This window comes from Rhinoraja longicauda, chromosome 1 (assembly GCF_053455715.1).
Source record: "Rhinoraja longicauda isolate Sanriku21f chromosome 1, sRhiLon1.1, whole genome shotgun sequence".
In the NCBI taxonomy this organism is placed as follows: domain Eukaryota; kingdom Metazoa; phylum Chordata; class Chondrichthyes; order Rajiformes; family Arhynchobatidae; genus Rhinoraja; species Rhinoraja longicauda.
This window is the reverse complement of record NC_135953.1, coordinates 21,751,905-21,777,753: the sequence shown is the minus strand read 5'-3', so window position 1 is coordinate 21,777,753 and position 25,849 is coordinate 21,751,905. Positions and strand designations below refer to the sequence as shown.

The window sequence follows — 25,849 nt, the reverse complement described above, 5'->3', positions numbered from 1 at the left end:
GGGGAGGGGAGGGGTGTGTAAGGAGAAGTTACTTAAAATCTATTACATAAAATATTTATTTCATTTATTTGATATATTGAATGGCGCACATTTGCTTTAAATTGCTTACAACCCAGTGGTATAAACATTGAATTCTCTAATTTTAAGTAACTTCTCGGTTGAAGAAGAGCCTGCCCTGAATTGTCACCCATCCTTTTTCTCCAGGACTCAGAGCCTGGCCTGCTGAGTTACTCCAGCACTTTGTGTCTGTCTCTGGTATAAACCAGCATCTGCAGTTCTTCGTCCATACCATTTAAAGAAACCTTCTTGGGTGCACCTAACAAATCATGAATAGCCAATATTCATTATAGCCTGAATCAAACTACCAGAGAGCCTTGGCAATAAAATAAAACACAATTACTGAACTTTGTGACATCTTTTGTAAAGGTTAAAGGGAATGATGCATTATTATGAACTTCCTTTCCAGTGGACACGTTTATTTCAAGGTGTTGAGAAGGTGGAAAGGCATTATCAAAAGAAAGTGGATCTCAAAGATGCTTTGCTCTTACGTACAATTTACTGTTCTCTTTTACCAGGTACTTCTTCCCTTGTGAACGATGGTTGGCTGTTGACGAGGATGATGGCCAGATTGCCAGAGAACTCGTTCCTGTGGACGAGGCATTCCTTAAAAGCAATATGGACACAGATGTACAGTCTCAGGCAACGCTTGGCTTGGAACAAAAAGGTGCAAAACGTCGCTGAAAGAACCATCTCTTCGTCCAGACCCATGATGTGTTAGTGTTATGAATACCCACTATTGGCACATTGTGGCAGCTCAGCAAATACCCCTTACCTGTTCTACAGACTTGTGTCTTACTCTGGTGCCATCCCCTTTACCCCAGAACATTTCAATCCGTAATCAAGGCTGAGGCTGAGGAAGTTTTGCCGTCAGATGCATATTTCAGATTAGTTGTAAAACTGATATTAAGAAACAATAAAGCACTCTTTGATGCAAGAATAGGAGAAGTAAACAGACAGATTGATATTCTATTCTACAGTTAAAGCCCTTTTGCCCAACTTGCCCATTCTGACCAAGATGCCCAATCTATGCTAGTCCAACCTGCCTGCGTTTGACCCATATCCCTCTAAACCTCTCCTATCCATGTACCTGTCCAAATGCCTTTAAAATATTGTTACACTATCTGACTCAACTATCTCCTCTGGCAGCTTGTTCCATATACCCACCATCTTCTGTGTGAAAAAGTAACCCCTCGGGTTCTTATCTTTCCTCTCTCACCTTTCTTGTCTTATAGTTCTTGATTCCCTTATTCTGGGTAAAAGACTGTGCATTCACCTATCTGTTCCCTTCATGGTCTTACACACCTTTATATGATTACCTCTCAGCCTCCTGTGCTCCAAGGAATAAAGTTACACACTGACACCCAGGCTTGCATTCAAAATATACCAAAGTCTGAGATAAACACAAAATGCCAGAGTAACTCAGCAGGACAGGCAGCATCTCTGGATAGAAGGAATGGGCGACGTTTCAGACCTGAAGAAGGGTCTCAACCCGAAACGTCACACATGCCTTCTCTCCAGAGATGCTGCCTGTCCCGCTGAGTTACTCCGGCATTTTGTGTCTATCTTCGGTTTAAACCAGCATCTGTAGTTCCTTCCTATACCAATGCCTGGTTGATTTCAGTTAATGTTTCTCCCAATGTGGCACTTTCCAAAAATAACCAATGTATAAATGTTCCCAACAGCCCAGTCCACCACCTACAATGTGAGGATAAAAACTGGTGAGAAAAAGAATGCGGGAACAGACGCCAATGTGTTCATTATCCTGTTCGGTGAGAAGGATGACACGGGTAAGAAGGCTTCTCACGTCATAATTTAACAATCAAGATTGTTCGTAAAAACCCATTGTGTTGTACCAGCGGCGTAAACTGCTAGGTAGAATGAGGAGCAGGAAAGAGCGAGAGGTCTCTCCCATCTAGAGGGCGTGCTCGTACACATTGCAGGGGCAGCTGAAGAGTAGCACCAGCAAGAGATTGATAGTCAATAGTCAATCAATAGTCAATAGTCATTTATTTGTCACATACACATAAATGTGCAGTGAAATGAAAAATTACCCGCAGTTCAACAATAAGACCAATAAGAATAATCAATAAAAATGCAATAACACATACAATCATAAACCAACAACAAACAAAAGAAACATCCATCACAGTGAGTCTCCACTGTGATGGAAGGCCAGAATGTCTTTTCTCTTCCCTGCCGTCTTCTACACAACACCCTCCCACCTTATCGCTCAGGTCAACAAGGTGAGATAAGAGGAAGAAGTTGAAAAGAGGGCTATTATATATTGAATAAAAGAGAATACATTCTCTTCAAATAGGAAGTAAATGTAAAAAACAATAGATAGACACAAATTGCTGGAGTAACTCAGCGGGTCAGGCGGCATCTCTGGAGAAAAGGAAATAACTTTTACAGCAAACAATAAATGTTTTAGTTAATTATTCCCAGTGTTTTATTACTTTCACAGCTAGAATTTTTAGGTTAGATTAGTTTATTGTTGTCACATGTACTGCGTTAGCTCTTGTTTGCGTGCTATCAAGTCAAAGAAAAGACTATACCCGTACATGATTATAATCAAGCCGTCCACAGTGCGCAGTTAAAGGATAAAGGGTACAACATGTAGTGCAAAGATAAAGTTCGATTCAAGATAGTTCAAAGGTCTCCAATGTGGCAGATGGGAGGTCAGGACCGCATTATTGTTTTTACACTAATTAATAGAGGTGAAAGTTTAGTCTTTGATTATTGCCCTGTGGTCACTGTGCAGGTGGAGCATGGATCACCCTGGGAAGTAGATCGGTAGAAAAGAAACGAGAGGGTATTGCCATCTTTGTGCTAATGCTGCCAGCAATTCATCGGTCTCATGAAATAGATCTTACACTTCTGAAACCTCCTCTTATCCTGCAACTTTCATTAACTTCACTTATTTGAACTGTTTTAGTCATAGAGTCATCGAGTGATACAGTGTGGAAACAGGCCCTTCGGCCCAACTCGCCCACACCGGCCAACATGTCCCAGCTCCACTAGTCCCACTTGCCTGCGCTTGGTCCATATCCCTCCAAACCTGTCCTATCCATGTACCTGTCTAACTATTTAGTAAATGATTGGATAGTCGCATCCTCAACTACCGCCTCTGGCAGCTTGTTCCATAAACCCACCACCCATTGTGTGAAAAAGTTACCCCTCGGATTCCTATTAAACCCTTTCCCCTTCACCTTGAACCTATGTCTTCTGGTCCTTGATTCCCCTGCTCTGGGCAAAAGACTCTGTGCATCTACCCGATCTAATCTTCTCATGATTTTGTACACCTCTGTAAGATCACCCCTCATCCTCCTGCACTCCATGGAATAGAGACCCAGCCTACTCAACCTCTCCCTATAGCTCACACCCTCTAGTCCTGGCAACATCCTAGTAAATCTTTTCTGAACCCTTTCAAGCTTGACAATACCTTTCCTATAACATGGTGCCCAGAACTGAACACAATATTCTAAATGCGGTCTCACCAACGTTTTATACAATTGCATCATGACCTCCCAATGAAATTCATGCCTTGCTGGAATTTGAACTGCCTGTCTGTGGGTTATTCGGCCAGACTGCAGATTGCTACACAAATACATGGAAGTACATCCAGGGATTATTTTTAACATCAACCTTTTTTTTTTCTAGGAATTGTTAATCTCAAGGCATCAAAAAATAATAAAAATAAATTTGAAAAAGGAAATATTGATGAGTTTACTATAGAGGCCGTGGACATTGGAGCACTGAAAAAACTCCAAATAGGACATGATAACTATGGTAAGCCCCTCCCTACAGGTCTCAAAATACAGGAACTTTTCACGGAGACTGAGCGGAACTGAGAATAGCAGCAAAGAGGTCCTTCTGCAGTTGTACAGGGCCCTAGTGAGACCGCACCTGGAGTACTGTGTGCAGTTTTGGTCTCCAAATTTGAGGAAGGATATTCTTGCTATTGAGGGCGTGCAGCGTAGGTTTACTAGGTTAATTCCCGGAATGGCGGGACTGTCATATGTTGAAAGACTGGAGCGACTTGGCTTGTATACACTGGAATTTAGAAGGATGAGAGGAGATCTTATTGAAACGTATAAGATTATTAAGGGGTTGGACACGTTAAAGGCAGGAAACATGTTCCCAATGTTGGGGGAGTCCAGAACAAGGGGCCACAGTTTAAGAATAAGGGGTAGGCCATTTAGAACTGAGATGAGGAAAAACTTTTTCAGTCAGAGAGTTGTGAATCTGTGGAATTCTCTGCCTCAGAAGGCAGTGGAGGCCAATTCTCTGAATGCATTCAAGAGAGAGCTAGATAGAGCTCTTAAGGATAGCGGAGTCAGGGGGTATGGGGAGAAGGCAGGAACGGGGTACTGATTGAGAATGATCAGCCATGATCACATTGAATGACGGTGCTGGCTCGAAGGGTCGAATGGCCTACTCCTGCACCTATTGTCTATTGTCTATTGAGAACATATAGAAACATAAATGCTAAATTGGACATTAATCTGAATTCACAAGGTCCATGGAACCCTTCCCTTTCCACATCCTGCATCCAATGTATCTCCTCAGGAGGACAAAGAATTTAATCTCTCAAGGGCAAATTCTGCACAAAAGTTCTTTGCAAAAGACTCATGAAAGTGGTGAAACAGCATTCGAGTTAGAGTGTATCTTGGTTAAGATGAGTGTAGTTCCAATGAGATGGAATCTGCCTTGGACCTGTCTCAGCAGTAGACATATTGCAGTGGATCTAGGCTGTCTGGGAAGCTGAAGTTGATGTGCGTCATGACCAGCCTCCTGAAGCACTTCATGTGGTCAGTGTCAGAGCCACTGGACAGTCATCATTTAGGCATGTAACCCTGCTTTCCTATGGCAAAAGGAATGGACAGAGGTTAGAGATGTCCACAAATACTCCTTCCCAGAGGATTTGCGCAGGTTTTGAGGACATAGGCAGGGACTCCGACCAGGCTTTAGTCGCTTTCTGGGAGTTCACTCAGTGGCCCAGTCAATGGGAGCAACACCTACGGCACTAGATTTTTGCCCCTTCTGTATGTAAAATGCTTTTCTTCACTAGTTTTTGGATCTAACATCGCAGAGTGTTTTTTGTATTGCTTTTCCCTGATTGCTCTTCAGCTGGACCATTCAAGGGATGTTTTAGATTCAACCGTGGGGATGGGTCTTAAGTCACATACAAATCAAATCGTATAAGGACACATATTTCCTCTACTGAAGAGCTTTGGTGAACCAGACAGGTTTTTATGATTAACGTTAGACTGGAGAAGCTGAGATTCTTCTTCTTGGTGGCAAGAACTTTGTGTAAGATTGTGACTGGTTAAGATGGAGTAAATTGACAGAAAATGTTCTCATAAGTGGACAGTTCAGGGAGTAAGAGGCACAGATTTAAAATTGTGGTCAAAAGATACAAGACAGATGTGAGGAAGAAGCTTTTCTGCACAGATAGTTGTCCTGATCTGGACCTCAGTTGCTGTAGGAATGGTTAAAATACAATCGGTCAGGGCTTTCAAAAGGAATTGGATAGTGACTTAAGGGAAAATAATGTTCAGGGCTAGAGAAACACCTGGGAGTGGAATACATTGGATTATCTGCTGGGAGCCAGAATAAATCCTCTGTGTTGCAACAATGCTGTGCTAACAAACAGAAGCATTTCTTGTTGCCCTCTTAGAGACAAATTCAAGTTGTTTCAAACAACTTGATCAAGCAGTTGATCAAGTCTCCTTTCAAACAAGAATATAAGCGCTCAGACATAAACGTGTAATGATGAAAGATCTGTGAAATTTCCATTTGATTTGCAAAGTGAAGCAGGACCTCAACTAACATTACTTTCTCCTTTACCGTTATTTGCAAATTACATTCCAGCAGCACCAGTTCCTAGTATTGTTGCTTCTGGTCCGTATCTTACCCCACAGTTGCTCCCTGAGCCTACTTTTACTTCTCAAGTCAGTTTTTCTTGATGTATAGTTGAATGCAATTCCAATGTCAGCACCAACTCCTTTGTTGTGATATGTACTTTCAGGAGGGTGCGCTGGCTGGTTCTTAGACTGGGTGGAAATCAATGCTCCATCCCTTGGACAATTACTACGCTTCCCATGTGGACGTTGGTTGGATAAAGCTGAGGATGATGGATCCATAGTACGAAACCTTTTCCCTGCAGACTTACAGACCAAGGACTATGTTCCATGTACGTTATACCCTGCTGCTTAAATTAACAGGAGTTGCAGTTCAAGTTGTAATCTATCTGAGCTACTGGGAAGAAAATGTCTATAAAATGTTACGCACCCTTAAGATTCTACACTATGAAGATAAATGGGAAGATTTGCCTCCTGGGATCTCACTGTTATAGAAAGTTAACCTCATCACGGGGATCACAAAGCACTCATAGAAACAAAGAAGTGCATATGCTGGTTCATACCACAGATAGACACAAAGTGATGGAGTAACACAGCTTATTCTTCCTCTGTCGTATGTCTTTTAGACCCGCAGCTCCGTTGAGGCGAGCCAGGCCAACGAGTCATCGTCCAGGTCAATCAGGCCTCGTTCACCATTCTGTGGCCGGTATTTGGGGCAACTTGTGACTATGTGCTCCACTGTCTGTGTTGGGTCCCCACACTCGCAGTAGGCACTGTCCACGAGGCCCCACCACTTCATCGCTACTCCATAACACAGCTGGTCAGGCAGAATCCATGGAGAAAAAGGATGGGAGATGTTCCCGGTCGGAACCTTTCTTTAGATTTCACAAAGCACACAGTTTTCTATTTGCCTTAATTAAAAAAATTCTTCAGTTCCCATTTTGGGTTTCAGCTTTTTTCTCAGAATATATTCATCAACCAGGTTCTCACTGGTTTGCACATACAGGACTATATGGGCTCTGAGCTCACACAACTCCACCATGTGGTCGAACAAGAGATCAGCATCATACCCCCTGGGATTTTAAGGATGGAAATGCTTTTCACTTGCTGGACGTACAAACTTGAGCAGACAACATTCTTCAGACTGAAAGTGTTTAGAGTCATACAGTGTGGAGATAGGCCCTTTGGCCCAACTTGCCCACACTGGCCAACATGTCCTATCTACACTAGTCCCACCAGGCCCATATCCTTCTAAACCTGTTCTATCCATGTACCTGTCTAAATGTTTCTTAAACTTTGCGATAGTCCTGCCTCAATTACCTCCTCCGGCAGCTCGTTCCATACGCCCACCACCATTTGTGTGAAAAAATTACCTCTCAGGTTCCTATTAAATCTTTTCCCCTTCACCTTAAACCAATGTCCTCTGGTTCTCGATTCTCCTACTCTAGGCAAGAGGCTCTATGCGTCTACCTGATCTATTCTTCCCATCATTTTGTACACCTAACTTTTTATTGCTTTTATTGCTGTTTTTTTGCATTTTAAATAGGATCTTGACTTTGAGTGTCCGAACTGGAGTTTCTGCCTTGGAAGTGGAGACTTGGGAAGGGTCTGCACTAATATCTGAAACACACTCAGTCCATTTATAGGCAGAACTATGTGAAAGGCAGACACCCTGGCCTGACGAGTCAGAGCCTCCCATCATTTAAATAAATGGCTAGAATCATACTTAAGGCAGACTGCTCCTCACGTACACATCCCCTCACTCCACCTCTGCCTCCACCATGGCAATCCTGCAATTGCATCTTGCAGCTGCATTGCTCCGTGAGGCATTGCTGCCGTGACTCTCCCACAATGTAATGTAATCTGTGAACAGAGACTGGGTCTCGGGTGGTGGAACGTGAGACCTCCATCCATCCACCACCCTCATGGCTTTCTGACAGTACGGGATATAAGTGGCCTTTTAGTTTAGTTTAGAGATACAGAAACGGGCCCTTTGTCCCGCTGAGTCTGTGCCGACCAGCGATCTCCACACACTAACACTGTCCTGCACACTAAGGACATTTAACCTACAAACCTGTATGTCTTTGCACTGTGGGGGGAAACCGCAGAACTCGGAGAAAACCCACACAGGTCGCGGGGAGAACGTACAAACTCTGTACAGACAAGCACCTGTAGACAGGATTGAACCTTGGTCTCTGGGACTGTAAGGCAGCAACTCTACCGCTGCCACCAATAAATACCTCTGACGATCAGAAAGTGAAACCAATTCATTAAAGCAAACTTAAAAGAATTCAAAAAGATGATTAAAAATAGAAGACACGTAGCTGTGACTGGCATAAAGCTAAGTGGCCAATACATTGTCTATTTGCCCATGATGGTATGGAATCACTACGGACAAGTCCAAAGGTGATTGAGAGTTCAGATGTGCCGACACCTGACCTCCAGCAACTAGGTTCTTCCCTGCTGCAGTGGTTTGAACAACACCCTGAGCCCCAGGCAGAATGCTGCTTCTTTAATGACAAGAACAGCACAACCCACTGTAAAACCTACTCACCAAGACAGGAAGCTCAGAGGTAACACTAACAAAGTAAGCACATTTAGACAGGAACATGGATAGGAAAGGTTTAGAGGGATATAGGCCCAAGACGGGCAAATAGGACTAGCTCTGACAGACACCTTGGTTGCCATGGACGGGTAGGGCTGAAGGGCCTGTTTTCATGCTATGTAACTCTATGGGTTTTTAAAAATAATATTGCCAGTGAAATATATAGTACATTCTATCACCTGGAACCCCTCTCTATAAGAAATAGCTTAAAAATATTGGAACAGCGATAGGCAGTTTACACCCTTGAACTCAGGTGACCGACCGTACACTATTTCTGCTTTTGTCACACCCACTTTAAAAAGTTGGTGTCAAAGCATGATGTTCCACCCTTGCAAAGAAGAGCAGGTAGGAAAATAGTTACTCCAAGTCTTAATAACTTCAGAAGCCAGTGAAGCTATTGAAGGCAGCTCTGGTCTTGCTGGAAGTTGCGCGTAATATCTGTGTTAAGCAAAGGAGCTGAAGCTATGCTTGTCCATGTTGCTGTTCCAGTTGTTCCATACGAGATCACTGTCCGTACCTCTGACGTCCACGGAGCAGGGACCGACGCTGATGTCTTCATCGTCCTTTATGGGAGAGATGGTGTCTGCACCCACCAGAAGTCTCTGTGTGTCAACAAACGAGAGCGAAAGATGTACTTTAAGAGGAACGCCATCAATAAGTTCATCACAGAGGTGTGCAAATATCGCTTTAAGTTGAATTAATACAACTGTGTCGTTTCACAAGAAACTGGGAAGATATTAAACATCGAGATGGTGAAGTAGCCAATCAGGTTACACTGTGATCAAGGGTCTCTTGCCCAGGGTAGGGGAATCGAGGACCAGAGGCCATAGGTTCAAGGTGAAGGGGAAGAGATTTAATAGGAATCCGAGGGATAACTTTTTCATACAACGGGTGGTGGGTTTATGGAACATGCTGCCAGAGGAGGTAGCTGAGGCTGGGACTATCCCATAGTTTAAGAAACAGTTAGACAGGTACATGGATAGGACAAGTTTGGAGGGATATGGACCACGCGCAGGCAGTTGGGACTAGTGTAGCTGGAACATGTTGGCTGGTGTGGGCAAGTTGGCCTGAAGGGCCTGTTTCCACACTGTATCCAGGTTACTGATTGTGGATGATCAGCCATGATCACAATGAACGGCGGTGCAAATGGCCTCCTCCTGCACCTATTTTGTATGTATCTATGTATCACTTTATGACTCATCAGCCAGTCTACTTGGCGTCTATGATGCACTTCAAAAGACACAAAGTGCTGGAGTAACTCAGCGGGTCAGGCAGCATCACTGGAGAATATGGATAGGTGAAGTTTCGGGTCAGGGTACTTCAGAAGGGTCCCAACCCAATACATCACCTATCCATGTCCTCCAGTGATGCTGCCGAGTTGAGCAAGTTGATGCTCCTGTTGAGTTACTCCAGCACTTTGTCTCTTTTTTGGTAAACTGCAGTTTTGTAATCCGCAGTTGTTTGTGTCTCCATGATGCACTTCAATGCTATTTAATTTAATTCAAAACTGGGGGATAAAACTACCTGCCATCAGGGAACGTAGACTAAAGGGTCACTGAGTAGAAACCACTTTAATCCCGATTACAAATTCAGCAGCACCTGTGGTCCAAGGCAGAAAGTGCAACCATATTGCCCTGCCAGGTATTTCAGGTGAGTGCATGGCAGAAACCAGGAAGTCAGGAATGAAAGGTCCAGTCACCATAGATACATAGATACATAGACATAGGTCAGGAGTAGGCCATTCGGCCCTTCGAGCCAGCACCGCTATTTAATGTGATCATGGCTGTTCATCCACAATCAGTACCCCATTCCTGCCTTCTCCCCATACCCCTTGAGGCAGAGAATTCCACCAATTCACAACTCTCTGAGTGAAAAAGGTTTTCCTCATCTCAGTTCTAAATGGCCTACCCTTTATTCTTAAACTGTGGCCCCTGGTTCTGGACTCCCCCAACATCGGGAACATGTTTCCTGCATCTAGCATGTACAATTCCTTAATAATTTTATATGTTTCTATAAGATCCCCTCTCATCCTTCTAAATTCCAGATCATTTTCTGCCTTCCCATTCTTGCCACCAGTGGATAATCTCACATTTATCCACATTATACTGCATCTGCCATACATCTGCCCACTCACACAACCTGTCCAAGTCACCCTGCATCCTCATAGCATCCTCTTCACAGTTCACACTGCCACCCAGCTTTGTGTCATCTGCAAAATTGCTAATGTTACTTTTAATTCCTTCATCCAAGTCATTAATGTATATTGTAAATAGCTGCGGTCCCAGCACCGAGCCTTGCGGTACCCCACTAGTCACTGCCTGCCATTCTGAAAGGGACCCGTTAATCCCTACTCTTTGTTTCCTGTTTGGCAACCAATTTTCTATCCATGTCAATACCCTACCTCCCAATACCATGTGCTCTAATTTTGCCCACTAATCTCCTGTGTTGGACCTTATCAGAAGCTTTCTGAAAGTCCAGGTACACTACATCCACTGGCTCTCCCTTGTCCATTTTACTTGTTAAGGACTGTGATAAGGAATACTTTCATCACCAAGACGGTGGTAAACCTGTGAATTCTCTACTGGAGAAAGCAATGGAAGAAGAGTGTGGCGGCTCAATTGTGTTCATTCTAAACATTGGCCGGAAGATTTATGAATATTCTGAATCTCAGTTTATGTGGATAAGGTCATAAGGAAGAGGAGTAGAATTAGGCTATTCGGCCCATCAAGGATAGTGCTGAAAAATGGTGCCAAGGTATAAATCAGCCTTGATGCTGATGAATGGCAAGACAGGTGTGAGGGAGTGGATAATCTGCTCCAGATCCTATTTTATATATATGCTTATGTGACCTGCCAGATGTATAAAGGGTGATTTCACAAGGTAGTGCTGCAGTCGCATCATGATTAAATTATGGGGCTGGTTAACCTGATTGAATTATTGGAACAAATATAAAATTGCTCAGAACATTCAGCGGGCCAGTTAATGGGCCCAGTCAGATGGTGATTACGCTCGCAGCCTTGCCATTAGCAGCACATTGCATGGATCAAAAACCTTCATCTAATCCAAATCCAACTCCTACCATTACATTAACCCTCTAGTTTCCACTCGAAGGTATTTATTCACAAAATGCTGGAGTAACTCAGCAGGTCAGGCAGCATCTCAAGAGAGACGGAATGGGTGACGTTTCGGGTCGAGACCCTTCTTCAGACTCTAGTTTCCACTAGTAGGAGATGCTTATTTCTCTCTCAACAACTGATGTAAGGCAAACAAAACAAAACTGAACTACCAACACTTTTACAAGCAATTCATTTTTTTAAGTCCTGTGACCAAATTTAGAAGATCACAACCGTTTCAATACCTTCCACATCGAACAGTTCACAGCACTGTAGATGCCAGTGATGAATTTATTAGTGGATGTGATGGAAAGACTACAGCTGTTTAATGTTTGATGGGAATTTTCCCGCTCAACTCCGACTAACTGGGAAGCTTGATGTAATGAATAAGCTGGAAGTGCCATGTGATGAAAGGTGGTTAAACTCAAGCAATATGTCTGTGTCTATGCACAGTGAAAGGCCTGGATTGAGTGAATGTGGAGAGCATGCTTCCATTAGTGGCAGAGCCTAGTACAGAGACCATAGGCTCAGAATAAAAGGACATACCGTTAGAAAGGAGCTGAGGGGGAATTTCTTTAATCAGAGTGTGATGAATCTGTGGAATTCATTGCCACAGAAAGCTGTGGAGACCAAGTCAATGGATATTTTTAAGGTGGAGATTGACTGATTAGTACGGTGTCAGGGGTTATGGAGAGAAGACAGTAGAATGGGGGTGAGGGGGAAAGATGGATCAGCCATGATTGAATGGCGGGTAGAATTGATGGGCCAAATGGCTTAATTCTGCTGCAATGATTTATGAACTTATGAACCCATTTGATCTTGCCCTCTAAGAGATGTTCTCAGTTTCAGTTCAGTTTAATTAATTGTCACGTGTACCAAGGTACAGTGAAAAGCTTTTGTTGCGTGCTAACCAGTCAGCAGAAAGACAATACATGATTACAGTCGATCCATTTACAGTGTATAGATACATGATAAGAGAATAACGTTTAGTGCAAGGTAAAGCCAGCAAAGTCCGATCAAGGATAGTCTGAGGGTCATCAAAGAGGTAGATAATAGTTCAGCACTGCTCTCTGGTTGTGGTAGGATGATTCAGTTGCCTGATAACAGCTGGGAAGAAACTGTCCCTGGATCTGGTCTATCTTTTCACCCTCTGCTACTGAAAAGCCGTTTTTGTTTCCTTCCAGGATTTGATGGAGAGTCCGAGACCTGAAATGTTAATGCTTCTCTTTCACAAATGCTGCCTGTCTTGCATCGAGTATTTTCTGTTTTTAAGTCTGCTGGCTGTTTCCCATTTAAGCCTAGCCTGTATGTGATTACAAGTCCACAGCAATGTAATGACCATCTGAAACCTACACAATTCAGAGGGAATCAGAGACAGGCAACAAACGCCAATAATTCACGGACATTGGCAAAAATGTGGGGACGATTAACCTTTTGGAATCTGGATTACAGTTTGATCAAATTCTTCATGCGTGCTCTTAGAGGGCAAGGCCCTTTGAATGGAAGATAGACACAAAAAGCTGGAGTAACTCAGCGGGCCAGAGCGCATCTCTGGAGAAAAAGAATAGGTGATGTTTCTGGTCGAGACCGAACATGTTCCCTATTCCTTTTCTCCGGAGATGCTGTCTGACCCGCATAGTTACTCCAGATTTTTGTGTCTATCTTCGGTTTGAACCCACATCTGCAGTTCCTTCCTACATCCTTTGAATGGATCAGTGTTTTGGCATCAGTAGTAGCCCAGCAATGAATCAGTCGACCACTGGATGTGAAACAAGGTGGAGGGAGCTTTACCTGTGCCTGGATTTGTAATAATCCATATCAAATTGCTTAATGTTAGCAAGCTGCCAAAACCTAAACTGCAGTGTCTCTGACTCTGATAACCTTTGTGATTAACTCTTAAAGGAACGTGTAAGGCAAAAATTGTAACAATGTCCTTTTCCTTTTAGTTGGAGGATGTTGGAGAGTGCGTCGAGAAGATTCGCATTGGACATGATGGTCGTGGCATCAGCTCTGGATGGCACTTGGACAGTGTGGAGATCCGCCGACTGCTTTCAAAGGGGAAGGTCAGATTTGTCACAGATATTGACTTGAATTCTGACTTTCTAAGTAGGTCCCAGGGAGTCCGAAGAAGGGTCTCGACCCAAAACGTCACCCATTCCTTATATCCAGAAATGCTGCCTGTCCTGCTGAGTTACTCCAACATTTTGTGTCTCTCTTTGGTGCAAAACCAACATCTGCAGTTCCTTCCCTCTAATTTCCTCTCCTGTTGCACCATTTAACATTGTTTGTGCAAAATCCCTTTGCCTATTAGATTAATTAGTCTCTAACTTTTCCTAACTGTGCGTTTCACAGCATTTATAACCGGGCTTCTTGAATGACCTTCACTCAGATAACGTGCAAGGGAATTCTACCAACACTATACGGTGGCGCAGCGGTAGTATAGCTGCCTTACTGCTCCAGAGACCCGGGTTCGATCCTGACTATGGATGCTGTCTGTATGGAGATTGTACGTTCTCCCTGTGACCTATGAGGGTTTCCTCCAACACTCCAAAGACGTACAGGCTTATAGGCTAATTGGCTTGGTAAAATTGTAAATTGTCCCTGGTGCGTGTAGGATAATGCTAGTGTGCGGGGATCGCTGGTCAGCGCGGACCCAATGGGCCGAAGGGCCTGTTTCCACGTTTTATCCCTAAGCTAAACCAAACTAAATTATAAGGCAAGCATTCCTTGAGGAGATGAAAACCCCAGAATTGTTTTGTAACGAAGGGCTTCAACAACATGCAAATCAGCCATAAAGTCATCAGGATAATTTGTTCTCACTGATATATTGATTCACACATTGTTAAATTGTCTAATTAATTCCCTAATTTTTTTTGCTCCGCCTAATCTCACCCGACTCCACCATCTCACCTCGATAAATGAGCTGACTAGCAACCGGCTCAATTATGGCTCCTACTTCAAACAATTGGAGATGCACAAAATCTGTTAATTAGTTTAGTTTATTTGTGTTCATAAGTGATAAGACCAGAATTCGGCTATTCAGCCCATCAAGTCTACTCCGCCATTCAATCATGGCTGATTTATCTTTCACCCTTAACTCCATTCTCCTGCCTTCTCCCCATAACCCCTGACCACCTGTACTAATCAAGAATTTATCTATCTCTGCCTTAAAAATTGTCTTTATTCAATATTATTATTTTACATTATATTATTTTATTTTATTATCAGTGACATTATTGTCATGTTTACCGAGGTACAGTGAAGAGCTTTTGTTGCATGCTGACCGGGGCAGTACCTTCAATCCCTGAGGTGACCATGCTTGGTCTCTAGTTGGTTCACCTTTGCTGGGAGTGGGGAGTGAATGCGGGGACTTGATGTATAACACCAAGGTGGTGCCTGCCAGTGCTTGGCTGCCTGTGCTAACATTAGAACACTCAACAACACAATTTCATAATGTCATAAAGTCATATGTGATAGACACATAGAAACATAGAAAATAGGTGCAGGAGAAGGCAATTTGGCCCTTTGAGCCAGCACCGCATTACACTGCATCTTCAATATGATCATGGCTGATTATCCAAAATCAGTACCCCATTCCAGCTTTTTCCCCCATATCCCTTGATTCCCTTAGCCCTAAGAGCTAAATCTAACTCTCTCTTGAAAACATCCAGTGAATTGGCCTCCACTGCCTTCTGTGGCAGAGAATTCCACAGATTCGCAACTCTCTGGGTGGAAATGTTTTTCCTCATCTCAGGCCTAAATGGCCTACTCCTTATTCTTAAATTGTGACCCCTCTCGTTACTCCCCCAACATCGGGAACATTTTTCATGCATCTACCCTGTCCAATCCTCTAAGAATTTAATATATTTCTATAAGATCCCCTCTCATCCTTCTAAATTCCAACAAATACAAGCCCAATCGACCCATTATTTCATCACATAGTATGTCAGTCCCGCCACCCCGGGAATTAACCTGGTGAACCTACGCTGCACTGCCTCAATAGCGATAATGTCCTTCCGCAAATTAGGAGACCAAAATTGCACACAATACTCCAGGTGCGGCTCACCAGGGCCCTGTACAACTGCAGTAGGACCTCCTTGCTCCGCAACTCAAATCCTCTCGCAATGAAGCACAACATGCCATTGGCTTTCTTCACTGCCTGCTGTACCTGCATGCTTACTTTCAGTGACTGATGTATAAGCACACCCAGGTCTCGTTGCACCTCCCCTTCTTGTAATCTGACACCGTTCAGATACTAATCTGCCTTTCTGGTCTTGCCACCAAAGTGGATAACCTCACATTTATCCACATTATACTGCATCTGCCATGCTTCTGCCCACTCACCCAACCGATCCAAGTCACCCTGCAACCTCATAGCATCCTCCTCGCAGCTCACACTGTCACCCAGCTTTGAGTCATCTGCAAACTTAGAGTTGTTACATTTAAATCCCTCGTTTAAATCGTTAATAATTATATATCGTAAACAACTGGGGTCCCAGCACCGAGCCTTGCGGCACCCCACTGCCTGCCATTCTGAAAAGGACCCATTAATTCCTATTCTTTGCTTCCTGTCTGCCAACCAGTTCTCTATCCATGTCAATACCCTACCCCCAATACTATGTGCTCCAATTTTGCACAATAATCTATTTGATAGGAGTAGAATTAGGCCATTCGGCCCATCAAGTCTACTCTGCCATTCAATCATGGCTGATCTATCCCTCCCTCCTAACCCCATTCTCCTGCCTTCTCCCCATATCCTCTGACATCTGTACTAAACAAGAATCTATCTATCTTAAAAATATTCACTGATTTGGCTTCCACAGCCTTCTGTGGCAAAGAATTCCACAGATTCACCACCCTCTGACTAAATAAATTTCTCCTCATCTCCTTCCTAAAAGAACATCCTTTAATTCTGAGGCTATGACCTCTAGTCCTAGACTCTCCCACTAGTGGAAACATTCTCTCTCCATCAACTCTATCCAAGCCTTTCACTATTCTGTATGTTTCAATGAGGTCCCCCCTCATTCTTCTAAACTCCTACGAGTATAGGCCCAGTGCTGACAAAGGCTCATCATAGGTTAACTTACTCATTCATGGGATCATTCTTGTATTTCCTTGACCAAATGAGAAGTTCATCATGTGTAGGAAAGAACTGCAGATGCTGGTTTAAATCGAAGGTAGACACAAAAAGCTGGAGTAACTCAGCGAGACGGGCAGCTTTCCTGGAGAGAAGGAATGGGTGACGTTTCGGATCGAGAAGGATCTTCCGAAGAAGTGTGCCTGTTACGTTGAGAAATTCATCATATTGGTGGAGGGTGCGTCATTCTCTGTGTCTTCAATTGGTGGACTTTATCAAAGGGCTGCCAGGCAGATTAACCCGGTGACCTTGATCCTTGAACACAGATCACGCTTAAGAGTTTTCAGATCAGGCTAATGGATAAAAAGATGTTGGAGTTTCTGCTTGGATGATAGGAATCACTTACTCGTTCTCTGGGTAGCACAACGCCTAGAGTCCTACAGTCATACAGTGTGTTAACAGGCCCTTCGACCCAAATTGCCTATGCTAACCAACATGCCCCATTTACACTAGTCCCATCTGCCAACATTTGGCCCATATCCCGCTAAACCTATCCTATCCGTGTACCTGTCTGAATGTTTTTAAACGTTGTGATAGTACCTGCCTCAACCACATCCTCCAGCAGCTCATTCTATCTGGCTACCACCCTTTGTGTAAAAAGCTTGCCTCTCAGGTTCCTAATAAATCCTTCCCCCCTCACCTTAAACCCATGTTCTCTGGTTCTTGATTCTCCTACTCAGGGTAAAGACTCTGTGCCAATTTGCCCTATCTATTCCTCTTAAGATATTATACACCTCTGTAAGATAACCACTCATCCTCCTGTGCTCCATGGAACGGCAAAGTCCTAGCCCGCTCAACCTCTCCCTATAACCCAGGGCCTTGAGTCCTGTTCAGATATAGAGAGTTTACAGCAGAGTTTGCTGGTGAAGGAAGCTGCGGGATCTTGAGGTGAATGAATGAATGAATGATACTTTCTTGTCACATGTACATAGGTACAGTGAAATGCTTTGTTTTGCACACAACCTGGGCAGTGCACAAGTGACGCCACGTTTTGGCACCAACAAAGTTATACATAGAAATATAGGAATTTAAAATTTTATTTTGTACCATTCATGTTGCAAATTAGTGCAGCTGATAAATTATTTTTAAAAGTGTTGTCATTGTTATTTAAGTGGAAGCCATGTTGTGTAAGCCACGGTAAAATCTCACAAATAACAATGAGATGAATCTATTTTTGGTGCTGCCTATTGAAATATAAATAGCTGGGCAGTTTGCAGCCCAGTGGTATGAACATCGACTTCTCCAACTTTAGATAGTTCCTCTGTCCCTCCCTTCCCCTCCTCCTTCCCAGATCTCCTCTATCTTCCTGTCTCCACCTATATCCTTCCTTTGTCCCGCCCCCCTGACATCAGTCTGAAGAAGGGTCTCGACCTGAAACGTCACCCATTCCTTCTCTCCCGAGATGCTGCCTGACCTGCTGAGTTACTCCAGCGTTTTGTGAATAAATAGCTAGTTAGAGATTTCCTCTGCTTTTATTCACATAGTGCAACTTAACCAGCTACTGAGAGTGCAAAGTATAGTTCCAATGCTACAGTGCTGCTTCATGAGGCACTAATGTTTCAGTCCAGTTTATCTGGGGAATGTTCAGGGATTCTTCTGATTTAGGGGTAAAGGCTCCACTGCCAAGATAAGGAAGAGGAGATTATGGGCATACATGCAGAATGGCAGAGAAGACACAATGGGCCGAATGGCCTAATTCTGCTCCTATGTCTTATGGTCTTATGGTCTTAAGACAGGGAAGAAGAGATTACGGGCGTACACGCGATTTAAATATCTGACATTCAATACCAGGGCTCAGAAACGATCGTGTTCCCCTGTGAACGCTGGTTGGCAAAATCCGAAGACGATGGAGAAATCATTCGAGAGCTGGTGCCCTTGGAGATTATTCAGAAAAAGCTGCTGAAGGACGGGACCCTGAGGCAGACTGAAACCACCGTGGACGATGCGCTGGAAAGTGAGTATTCCTGCACTGGGGGGCAGAAACAGACGCGGCTGAGAGGCTCTGGTGCGCCACTCTCTGTGTCGCCAAACAGCAGACCAAGGCAGCATGCGCTTACCCTGGGTGAATGTGAGGACCGGGGAGTGGGGTGGGGGAGGGTGCGTGGGGGAGCAGGGGGGGGGGGGGGCTGGGTGATTGCCATAGACTGCCATTTCTCGGCTGAGCTGTTGTAGTCCTCCAACCAGATCAAAAAGTAATCTTTGTGAAGTGGAAACAAAGGATGTCACTGGCTCACCGGGCCACCCACCACTACATTTATGGAGCAATGCAGGAACAAATCATTAACTTTACATTTTACTGGAGTCAGAAACATAGCGTTGTGCAGCACAGAAATGGGTCCTTCAGCTCACCATGTCATCTCTTTCGCCCATCCCATTTGCTCAAATTAGGACCACAACCGACTATGCCTTGCTATTTAAGTGTGTGTGTACTTACCGCTTAAATGCAGTGGTTGTATCTGATTCCACCACTGCTCAGTGTGAATAAATAGCCTGAAGATATAAATGGTTAGAATACTTTTGTGTTTTGAATATTTTAACTTGCCTTTGGATTACGTTTAACCACAACATTTCATGCAAATGTCCCTTAATGATGCCTGTTTGATTCAAGCTCACGGTTATAAGATTTCTGTGTACACGGGCGATGTCTACAGAGGTGGAACGGATGCAAATGTCTTCCTCACTATCTACGGAGACCTGGGAGACACTGGAGAAAGGAAACTGAGCAAATCAGAGTCACACTCCAACAAGTTTGAACGAAACCAGGTTAGTCTGCAGCTTTGACTCCGAGTGGAACATCTTGGAACAGGGGGAGATCAGAAAACATAGAAACATAGAAAATAGGTGCAGGAGTAGGCCATTCGGCCCTTCGAGCCTGCACCGCTATTCAATATGATCATGGCTGATAATCCAACTCAGTATCCCGTACCTGCCTTCTCTCCATACCCCCTGATCCCTTTAGCCACAAGGGCCACATCTAACTCCCTCTTAAATATAGCCAATGAACTGGCCTCAACTACCTTCTGTGGCAGAGAATTCCACAGATTCACCACTCTCTGTGTGAAAAAAAACTTTCTCATCTCAGTCCTAAAAGACTTCCCCCTTATCCTTAAACTGTGACTCCTTGTTCTGGACTTCCCCAACATCGGGAACAATCTTCCTGCATCCAGCCTGTCCAACCCCTTAAGAATTTTGTAAGTTTCTAAAACGACTCTGTATCTCGACTCCACTGAACTATTATTAGTCAAGAGCATTGAATTGTCGCATGCACCGGGACCGAAATAATGAAATTCGTACTTGCTATAGCTTTACAGGTGCATTAAATGCAGCAACTCAATAAAAATAAATTATAGTTACCTTGACTATGACCAAGGATGGCTTCCATTTGTTTGGATGAAAGCTGATCATAACTCATTCGCAATTATGATAAGATTTTTTTTTTGTCAGTAAAACTATTTGCATTAGATTGAATAGCTATGATACCGCAGGAGGAAGAAGTAGGGGCAAATCTCAAGGATAACCCGAGAATGGACCTAGGGTCCAGACCTAGACCTAGGATATTTTGCTTCCCTCTGAGTGGGGATCCTGGTTTCACATGCCTTTCCCACATAACCCTGTGTGTTTGCCAGTGCTTGTGAGAGCAGAATCCAGGAGACATGTGGATTAATTTTTTTAGGAACTTTTGCTTTAACCTGAAAGTCCTGTCATTCTTTCTGAAACTCTCGTACCCATCCATTGAGCTGAGAGTGCCAGAATCCCCACCGACCTCCCTCATCCAGAGGTCTATTAGCTGTGTGTGGCTGACCCTCAAGGCAGGGAACTGTGACAGCGATATAACACAGTTGGGGAAACGTGGATGGTCCTCCCCAATAAACTGTACATGGGAAAATACAGCCTTTGACTTGGAGCATTGCATTTCCCGCGAAGAAGGACCGCAATACTGTCATAAATTCGTAATTTGTGCTGCAAATTCGGAGCAGGTCTCCCTCAACAAGTCATAGTCTGAAGAAGGGACCCGACACGAAAAGTCACCTATTCATGTTTCCAGAGATGCTGTCTGACCCACAATGAGTTATTCCAGCAATTTCTTTAGTTTAGTTTAGAGATACAGCATGGAAACGGGCCCTTCAGCCCATGGAGTCCATGCCGACAATCTGTTCACGCTAGTTCAATGTTATCTAACTTTCTCCTCCACTCCCTACACACCAAGCGCAATTTACAGGGGCCAATTAACCTATAAACCCTCACATCTTTGGGATGTGGGAGGAAATTGGAGCACCCGGAGGAAACCCAGGCGGCCACATGGAGAACGTGCAAACTCCACACAGACAGCACCTGAGGTTAGGATCGAACCTGGGTCTCTGACGTCGCGAGGCAGCAGCTCGACCAGCTGCGCTGCTGTGTCTTTTTTTTTCATATTCCCACTTCTGAGAAGGGTCCAGGACTCTTAAATATTTACAGTTTCTCATTCAATGATGTTGTCTGACCTGCCAAGAGTTTCCACCATTTTCTGTTTCTGTTTCAGATTCCCAGTAACCTGCGGGTTTTTTGATGTTGTCTTTTCTTTTTATTACTTCATAACAACAGGTTGATACTTTCACCATGGAAGCCGTGGACCTTGGCCAAATAAACAAGATCAAGATTCGCCACGACAACAGCATGGCGAGCCCCGATTGGTATTTGGAGAAAGTGGAAGTGGTTGATGTGGATTTAGAGGAGAACCACTTGTTCATTTGTGAACGCTGGCTTTCAAAGACCAGGGAGGATAAGAAAATTGAAAGGATATTGTTTGCGAAGGTACCTTGTGCGCCAAATAATCAATGTTGTACACAGGGGGTGGAGACACAGGAACTGTTGGTGACACTGTGCGTATGGGTGTTTTTATATTATCTGGAGGTTGGAACAGAAACAACATATTTTCAGATGGCAGTACATTCAATTCAGATTGGATGGGAAAAGTTACTGATTTGCATCGCATTTACTTCACAAAGACAACAAATGCAGATTTTTGAGGGAGGAGAATGCAAGTAAACAGATTATGCATTACAGGATGCAACACAGGAGAGAGATGTTGGACATCTAAAGGGTGACTGATTCAAATTAATGTCAGGGAGTATGGTAGCAGTAAGTAAAACTGACTAGATTTAGAGCAATGTGGCCACAGTTAGAGTCATACAGTCGTACAACATGGAAACAGGCTCTTTGGCCCAACTCATCCAAGCCGACCAAGCTTCGCATCTACCTGAACCCATCTGTGGATGATGTCCTTCTATCGCTGCTCCATCGAGAGTGTGCTGGCATACTGTATAACCACATGGTATGCCAGCTGCTCAGAAAAGGACAGGAAGGCCCTTCAGAGGGTCATCACGACGGCCCAGAAGATCATCGGCTGCTCACTGCCCTCCCTGGAGCACCTGTTCAGCCTACGCTGCCTCAGTAGAGCAGGCAAAATAATAAAAGATCCATCCCACCCCGGCCACCGTCTGTTTGTTCATCTGCCCTCTGGTCGACGTTTCAGGTCGATCAAATCCCGAACAAACAGACTTAAGAACAGTTTTTACCCCAGGGCCATACGAGAACTGAACACTACCTTCTGCACTAGGCAACACTGTTAAAAAATCTTTTGTACTTAATATAATTGTATTTATTTGTTTTTGCATTTATTGCATATATGTTTTTACGCACCGTCAGGATTGGCTATTTTTTAATTTCGTTGTACTCGTTGCAATGACAATAAATGAATATTATTATCATTATTATTATTATTATCTGATGTCCATCATCCATTTGCCTGTGTTTGACCCATATCCCTCTAAACCCGAGTAGAAGTGTAATAGGCCACACACCAGGACAAACCAAAATAGCATCTATCTTATGGCTATTTGAGTAGTGCGAATTCCTCAATGAATTTAGGATTATTTACTCTGGACTTGCCACATGGCGGATATTGAAAATGCTTGCAGCATTAAATGATGACAAGTTTACTGGTGTGAAGATGAACTGGACAGATGAGGGAAGTTGCAAGTGCCTATTTGCCTTCTTACCCATCTACACTAATCCCATTTGACAACATTAAATCTGTATCTTTCTAAGCCATGGATAGACACCAAATGCCGGAGTAACTCAGCGGGTCAGGCAGCATCTCTGGAGAAAAGGAATAGGTGACCTTTAGGGTCAGAATTGAAGAAGGGTTCCAACCCAAAACGTCAGCTATTACTTTTCTCCAGAGATGCTGCCTGACCCGTTCAGTTACTCCAGCATTTGGAGTCTATCTTCGCACTTTGTTTCTGCCCAACCTATGAGCACTTTTGATATCGGAACTGGGACAGACATTGGATGCAACGCAGGAGGTGGCCGACGTAGCTGGATTCGACGGCACCCCGTTGCTTCCTGCTGCCAAATCCAAAATCTTTCCCTTACGTGATCTCCTGTGGCCAACTGCTCCCTCGGTCGTCCTCAAACCAAAGACATTAATGCCAACGCAGCAGGCTTCCGCTTCCCTTTGCCTTATGGTAATCACCCCAAATCTCCTACTCCCCACTCCCATATCATACAGCACAACCCTCTTACCTGAACCGTTATTCTCCCTCCATCTCCAACAGCTGACGCGACAATCGTCGACCTTGACCTTGACACTCCCCTACCCAATAAAATCTAAACCGTTCCGATCACGCAGCCCTCCGTTGCTTTAGTAACAATCCCAATATTGTTATCACGCCCGCTGACAAATTGGATGCCGATGTAATCTGGCAGACTGATCAATTACGGGCTGAGACCATGCATCAGCTTTCGAACAGATCTCCATTCCTGCATGCTAAACCATGATCATGCAGACTAACACTCTCTCTACTGCACTTGAATTTGACTTGATTGTATTTATGTACAGTATATCTGATCTGTTTGGATAGCCTGCAAAACAAAGCTTTTCACTGTACCTCGGTACACGTGACAATAATAAACTTAAAACTAATGAACACTATTTAATCTTGTTTGATCCTCTTTATTTCCCTTCTTAGGGTTTTGAAGGTGATCGGACTAGTATTCACAGCTCTGCCAAAAGCCTACATGGCTCCTCATTGAGTCTCCGGAACCTAAACAATAGTGCCCTTAGCAAGAAGGGTAAACGGAAAAGTGTTATTGAAGACACAATTGAAGAAGGCCCTAGTAAGATTACGTACCACTTGTACTTGTTCATCTTTATAAATATAATAGGAAATATATTACTACCTCAAGATAATGTCTTGCAGCTCTTTATTAGTAAAGTGTGTGATGCACTACAAATCCTGTTACATCTGTATTGATTACAGCTGCAATCTCTTCCCCTCCCCTTCCACCTCTCTCCCTATCCTCTATCACATTGAGGGCATTGGACTTTGTCTATGAAACTGATGTGCTGCAATGCTGAGAACTATATTCCTCACTATCTTCCCCTTAGCTCCCTCTATTGTACCTGAGTTGGACTAGATTGTATCTATGTTAGGTATATCTGACCTGTTTGAATGGCATGCAACAAAAAAGCTTTTTACTGCACCTCAGTACACGTGGAAATAATAAATTTAAACCTTAACCTGAAACTTCTCTGTGTCGTGTGTAGGAAGGAATACTGGGTGAAGTTAAGGCACATGAAAGGGAATGAGTTTCAGGCAAAAATGTGGGGGATGGGATTGATAGGATTCCACTGAGACTCAATGCGATCTTCTCTATATCAAAAATGAATCAGACACCATAATAGCACAGCTCCAGCAACATGGGTTTAATCCTCACCTCCAGCGTTGTCCATGTAGAGTTTGCTATGCTCGATCTGTGACCTCACGGGTTTCCTCCCACATCCCAAAGATGTGCATTTGCATAGGTTGATTGGCCACTGTAAACTGTCCCTGGTATGTTGGTGAATGTGGAGCCTACTGAAGAAGGTGATGAGAATGTGGAGAGAATAGCTTGCAGAGAAAATGAGGGAGGGAAGGAATGATCTGAGACCCGGTGGGCCAAACAGGCCTCGTTGTACATCATAAGAAAATATGGAAAATACATCAGAGAAAAGCAGAAAATGCTGCAAAGGTATGCAATGAAAAGTGGGAGGATGAGAAATAAAAGCAAAATCACAGCGATGAGTAGAGGCAATAGAGGACAAGAGCAAGCAATGCATATTGAGGGACTAGGGATTAAAGGGGAAAGGAATGATTTGAGATTTTTGATTAGAAATCTGATAATTTCTCACAGCATTGAAGTGGGCTATTCAGCTCATCAAGCCTATGCCAGCCCTCAGACCATTTCCATCGTTCCCTCTCCCTCACTTATTTTCCCACAACCTATTCATGAAAATGAATGAACACAATTGACAATGTTTTTTAATCTCTGGTCAGTTGGCTTGGCTATTTCCTGTCACTCAGATTTATTAATTGCTCTGCAGTCTATAATGACTAGCATTTCTACCGCTATCCCTGGAAAAGAATAGTCGCCGTGAAGACTCTTTGGAGATCCATGATATAAACCACTATTGATGAGTTTATAGTTTGCGGTTAAATGGCCACAGCGGGTCAAATCACAAGAAAACAACGTAAATAAGGTAATGCATTTCCTCTGCCCTCCTCTGTTTACAGCCATCCCCTACCGCATAACAATCACCACGGGCCCGGAACGGGATGCAGGCACCACCAGCAGGGCTTACGTCATCATAATGGGCGCTCACAAGATTCACACCACGAGGATGTGGCTGGAACTTCCTGAAGGGAAGAATGGATTTGTTCCCGGATCAGTTGAAAAGTTCCAGATGTTGGGATTGGACGTTGGAGAGATCAAGAAAATTGAGGTGAGCTGAGTGAATGATCGCCCTCCCACAGTATTTTAACTCTGCAAATGGCTGTGCAGCACGTGTTTGTAAGAAGCAGGAGGAACCCATTTGACCAACTGTTGCAGCTAGGACGTTTCTGGATCGTTTCACGGTTAGCGGTTGATTTTTCCACCGTTCTTCTATGATCTAATTTCCCTCCCCGCTGACTCCTGCAGCTAATCGTGTGCTCATTGGCTTCTACTTCCTTCTCAGTTGGATGTTGTTTACCCGAATGCCCAGATA

At 43.8% G+C, this 25,849-nt stretch overlaps 1 protein-coding gene across 1 annotated transcript in view; it reads left to right on the top strand.

The window, feature by feature from the left end:
* The window catches only part of loxhd1a (lipoxygenase homology PLAT domains 1a), a 157,538-nt gene that overhangs the window by 112,118 nt on the left and 19,571 nt on the right, over positions 1 to 25,849 (top strand). The window contains 11 exon segments of the mRNA XM_078409311.1: positions 576 to 724; positions 1,743 to 1,847; positions 3,721 to 3,849; positions 6,092 to 6,256; positions 9,019 to 9,200; positions 13,589 to 13,705; positions 18,571 to 18,733; positions 19,388 to 19,542; positions 21,364 to 21,573; positions 23,793 to 23,940; positions 25,377 to 25,585. Of these exon segments, the coding sequence (XP_078265437.1) occupies positions 576 to 724; positions 1,743 to 1,847; positions 3,721 to 3,849; positions 6,092 to 6,256; positions 9,019 to 9,200; positions 13,589 to 13,705; positions 18,571 to 18,733; positions 19,388 to 19,542; positions 21,364 to 21,573; positions 23,793 to 23,940; positions 25,377 to 25,585 (1,732 nt within the window).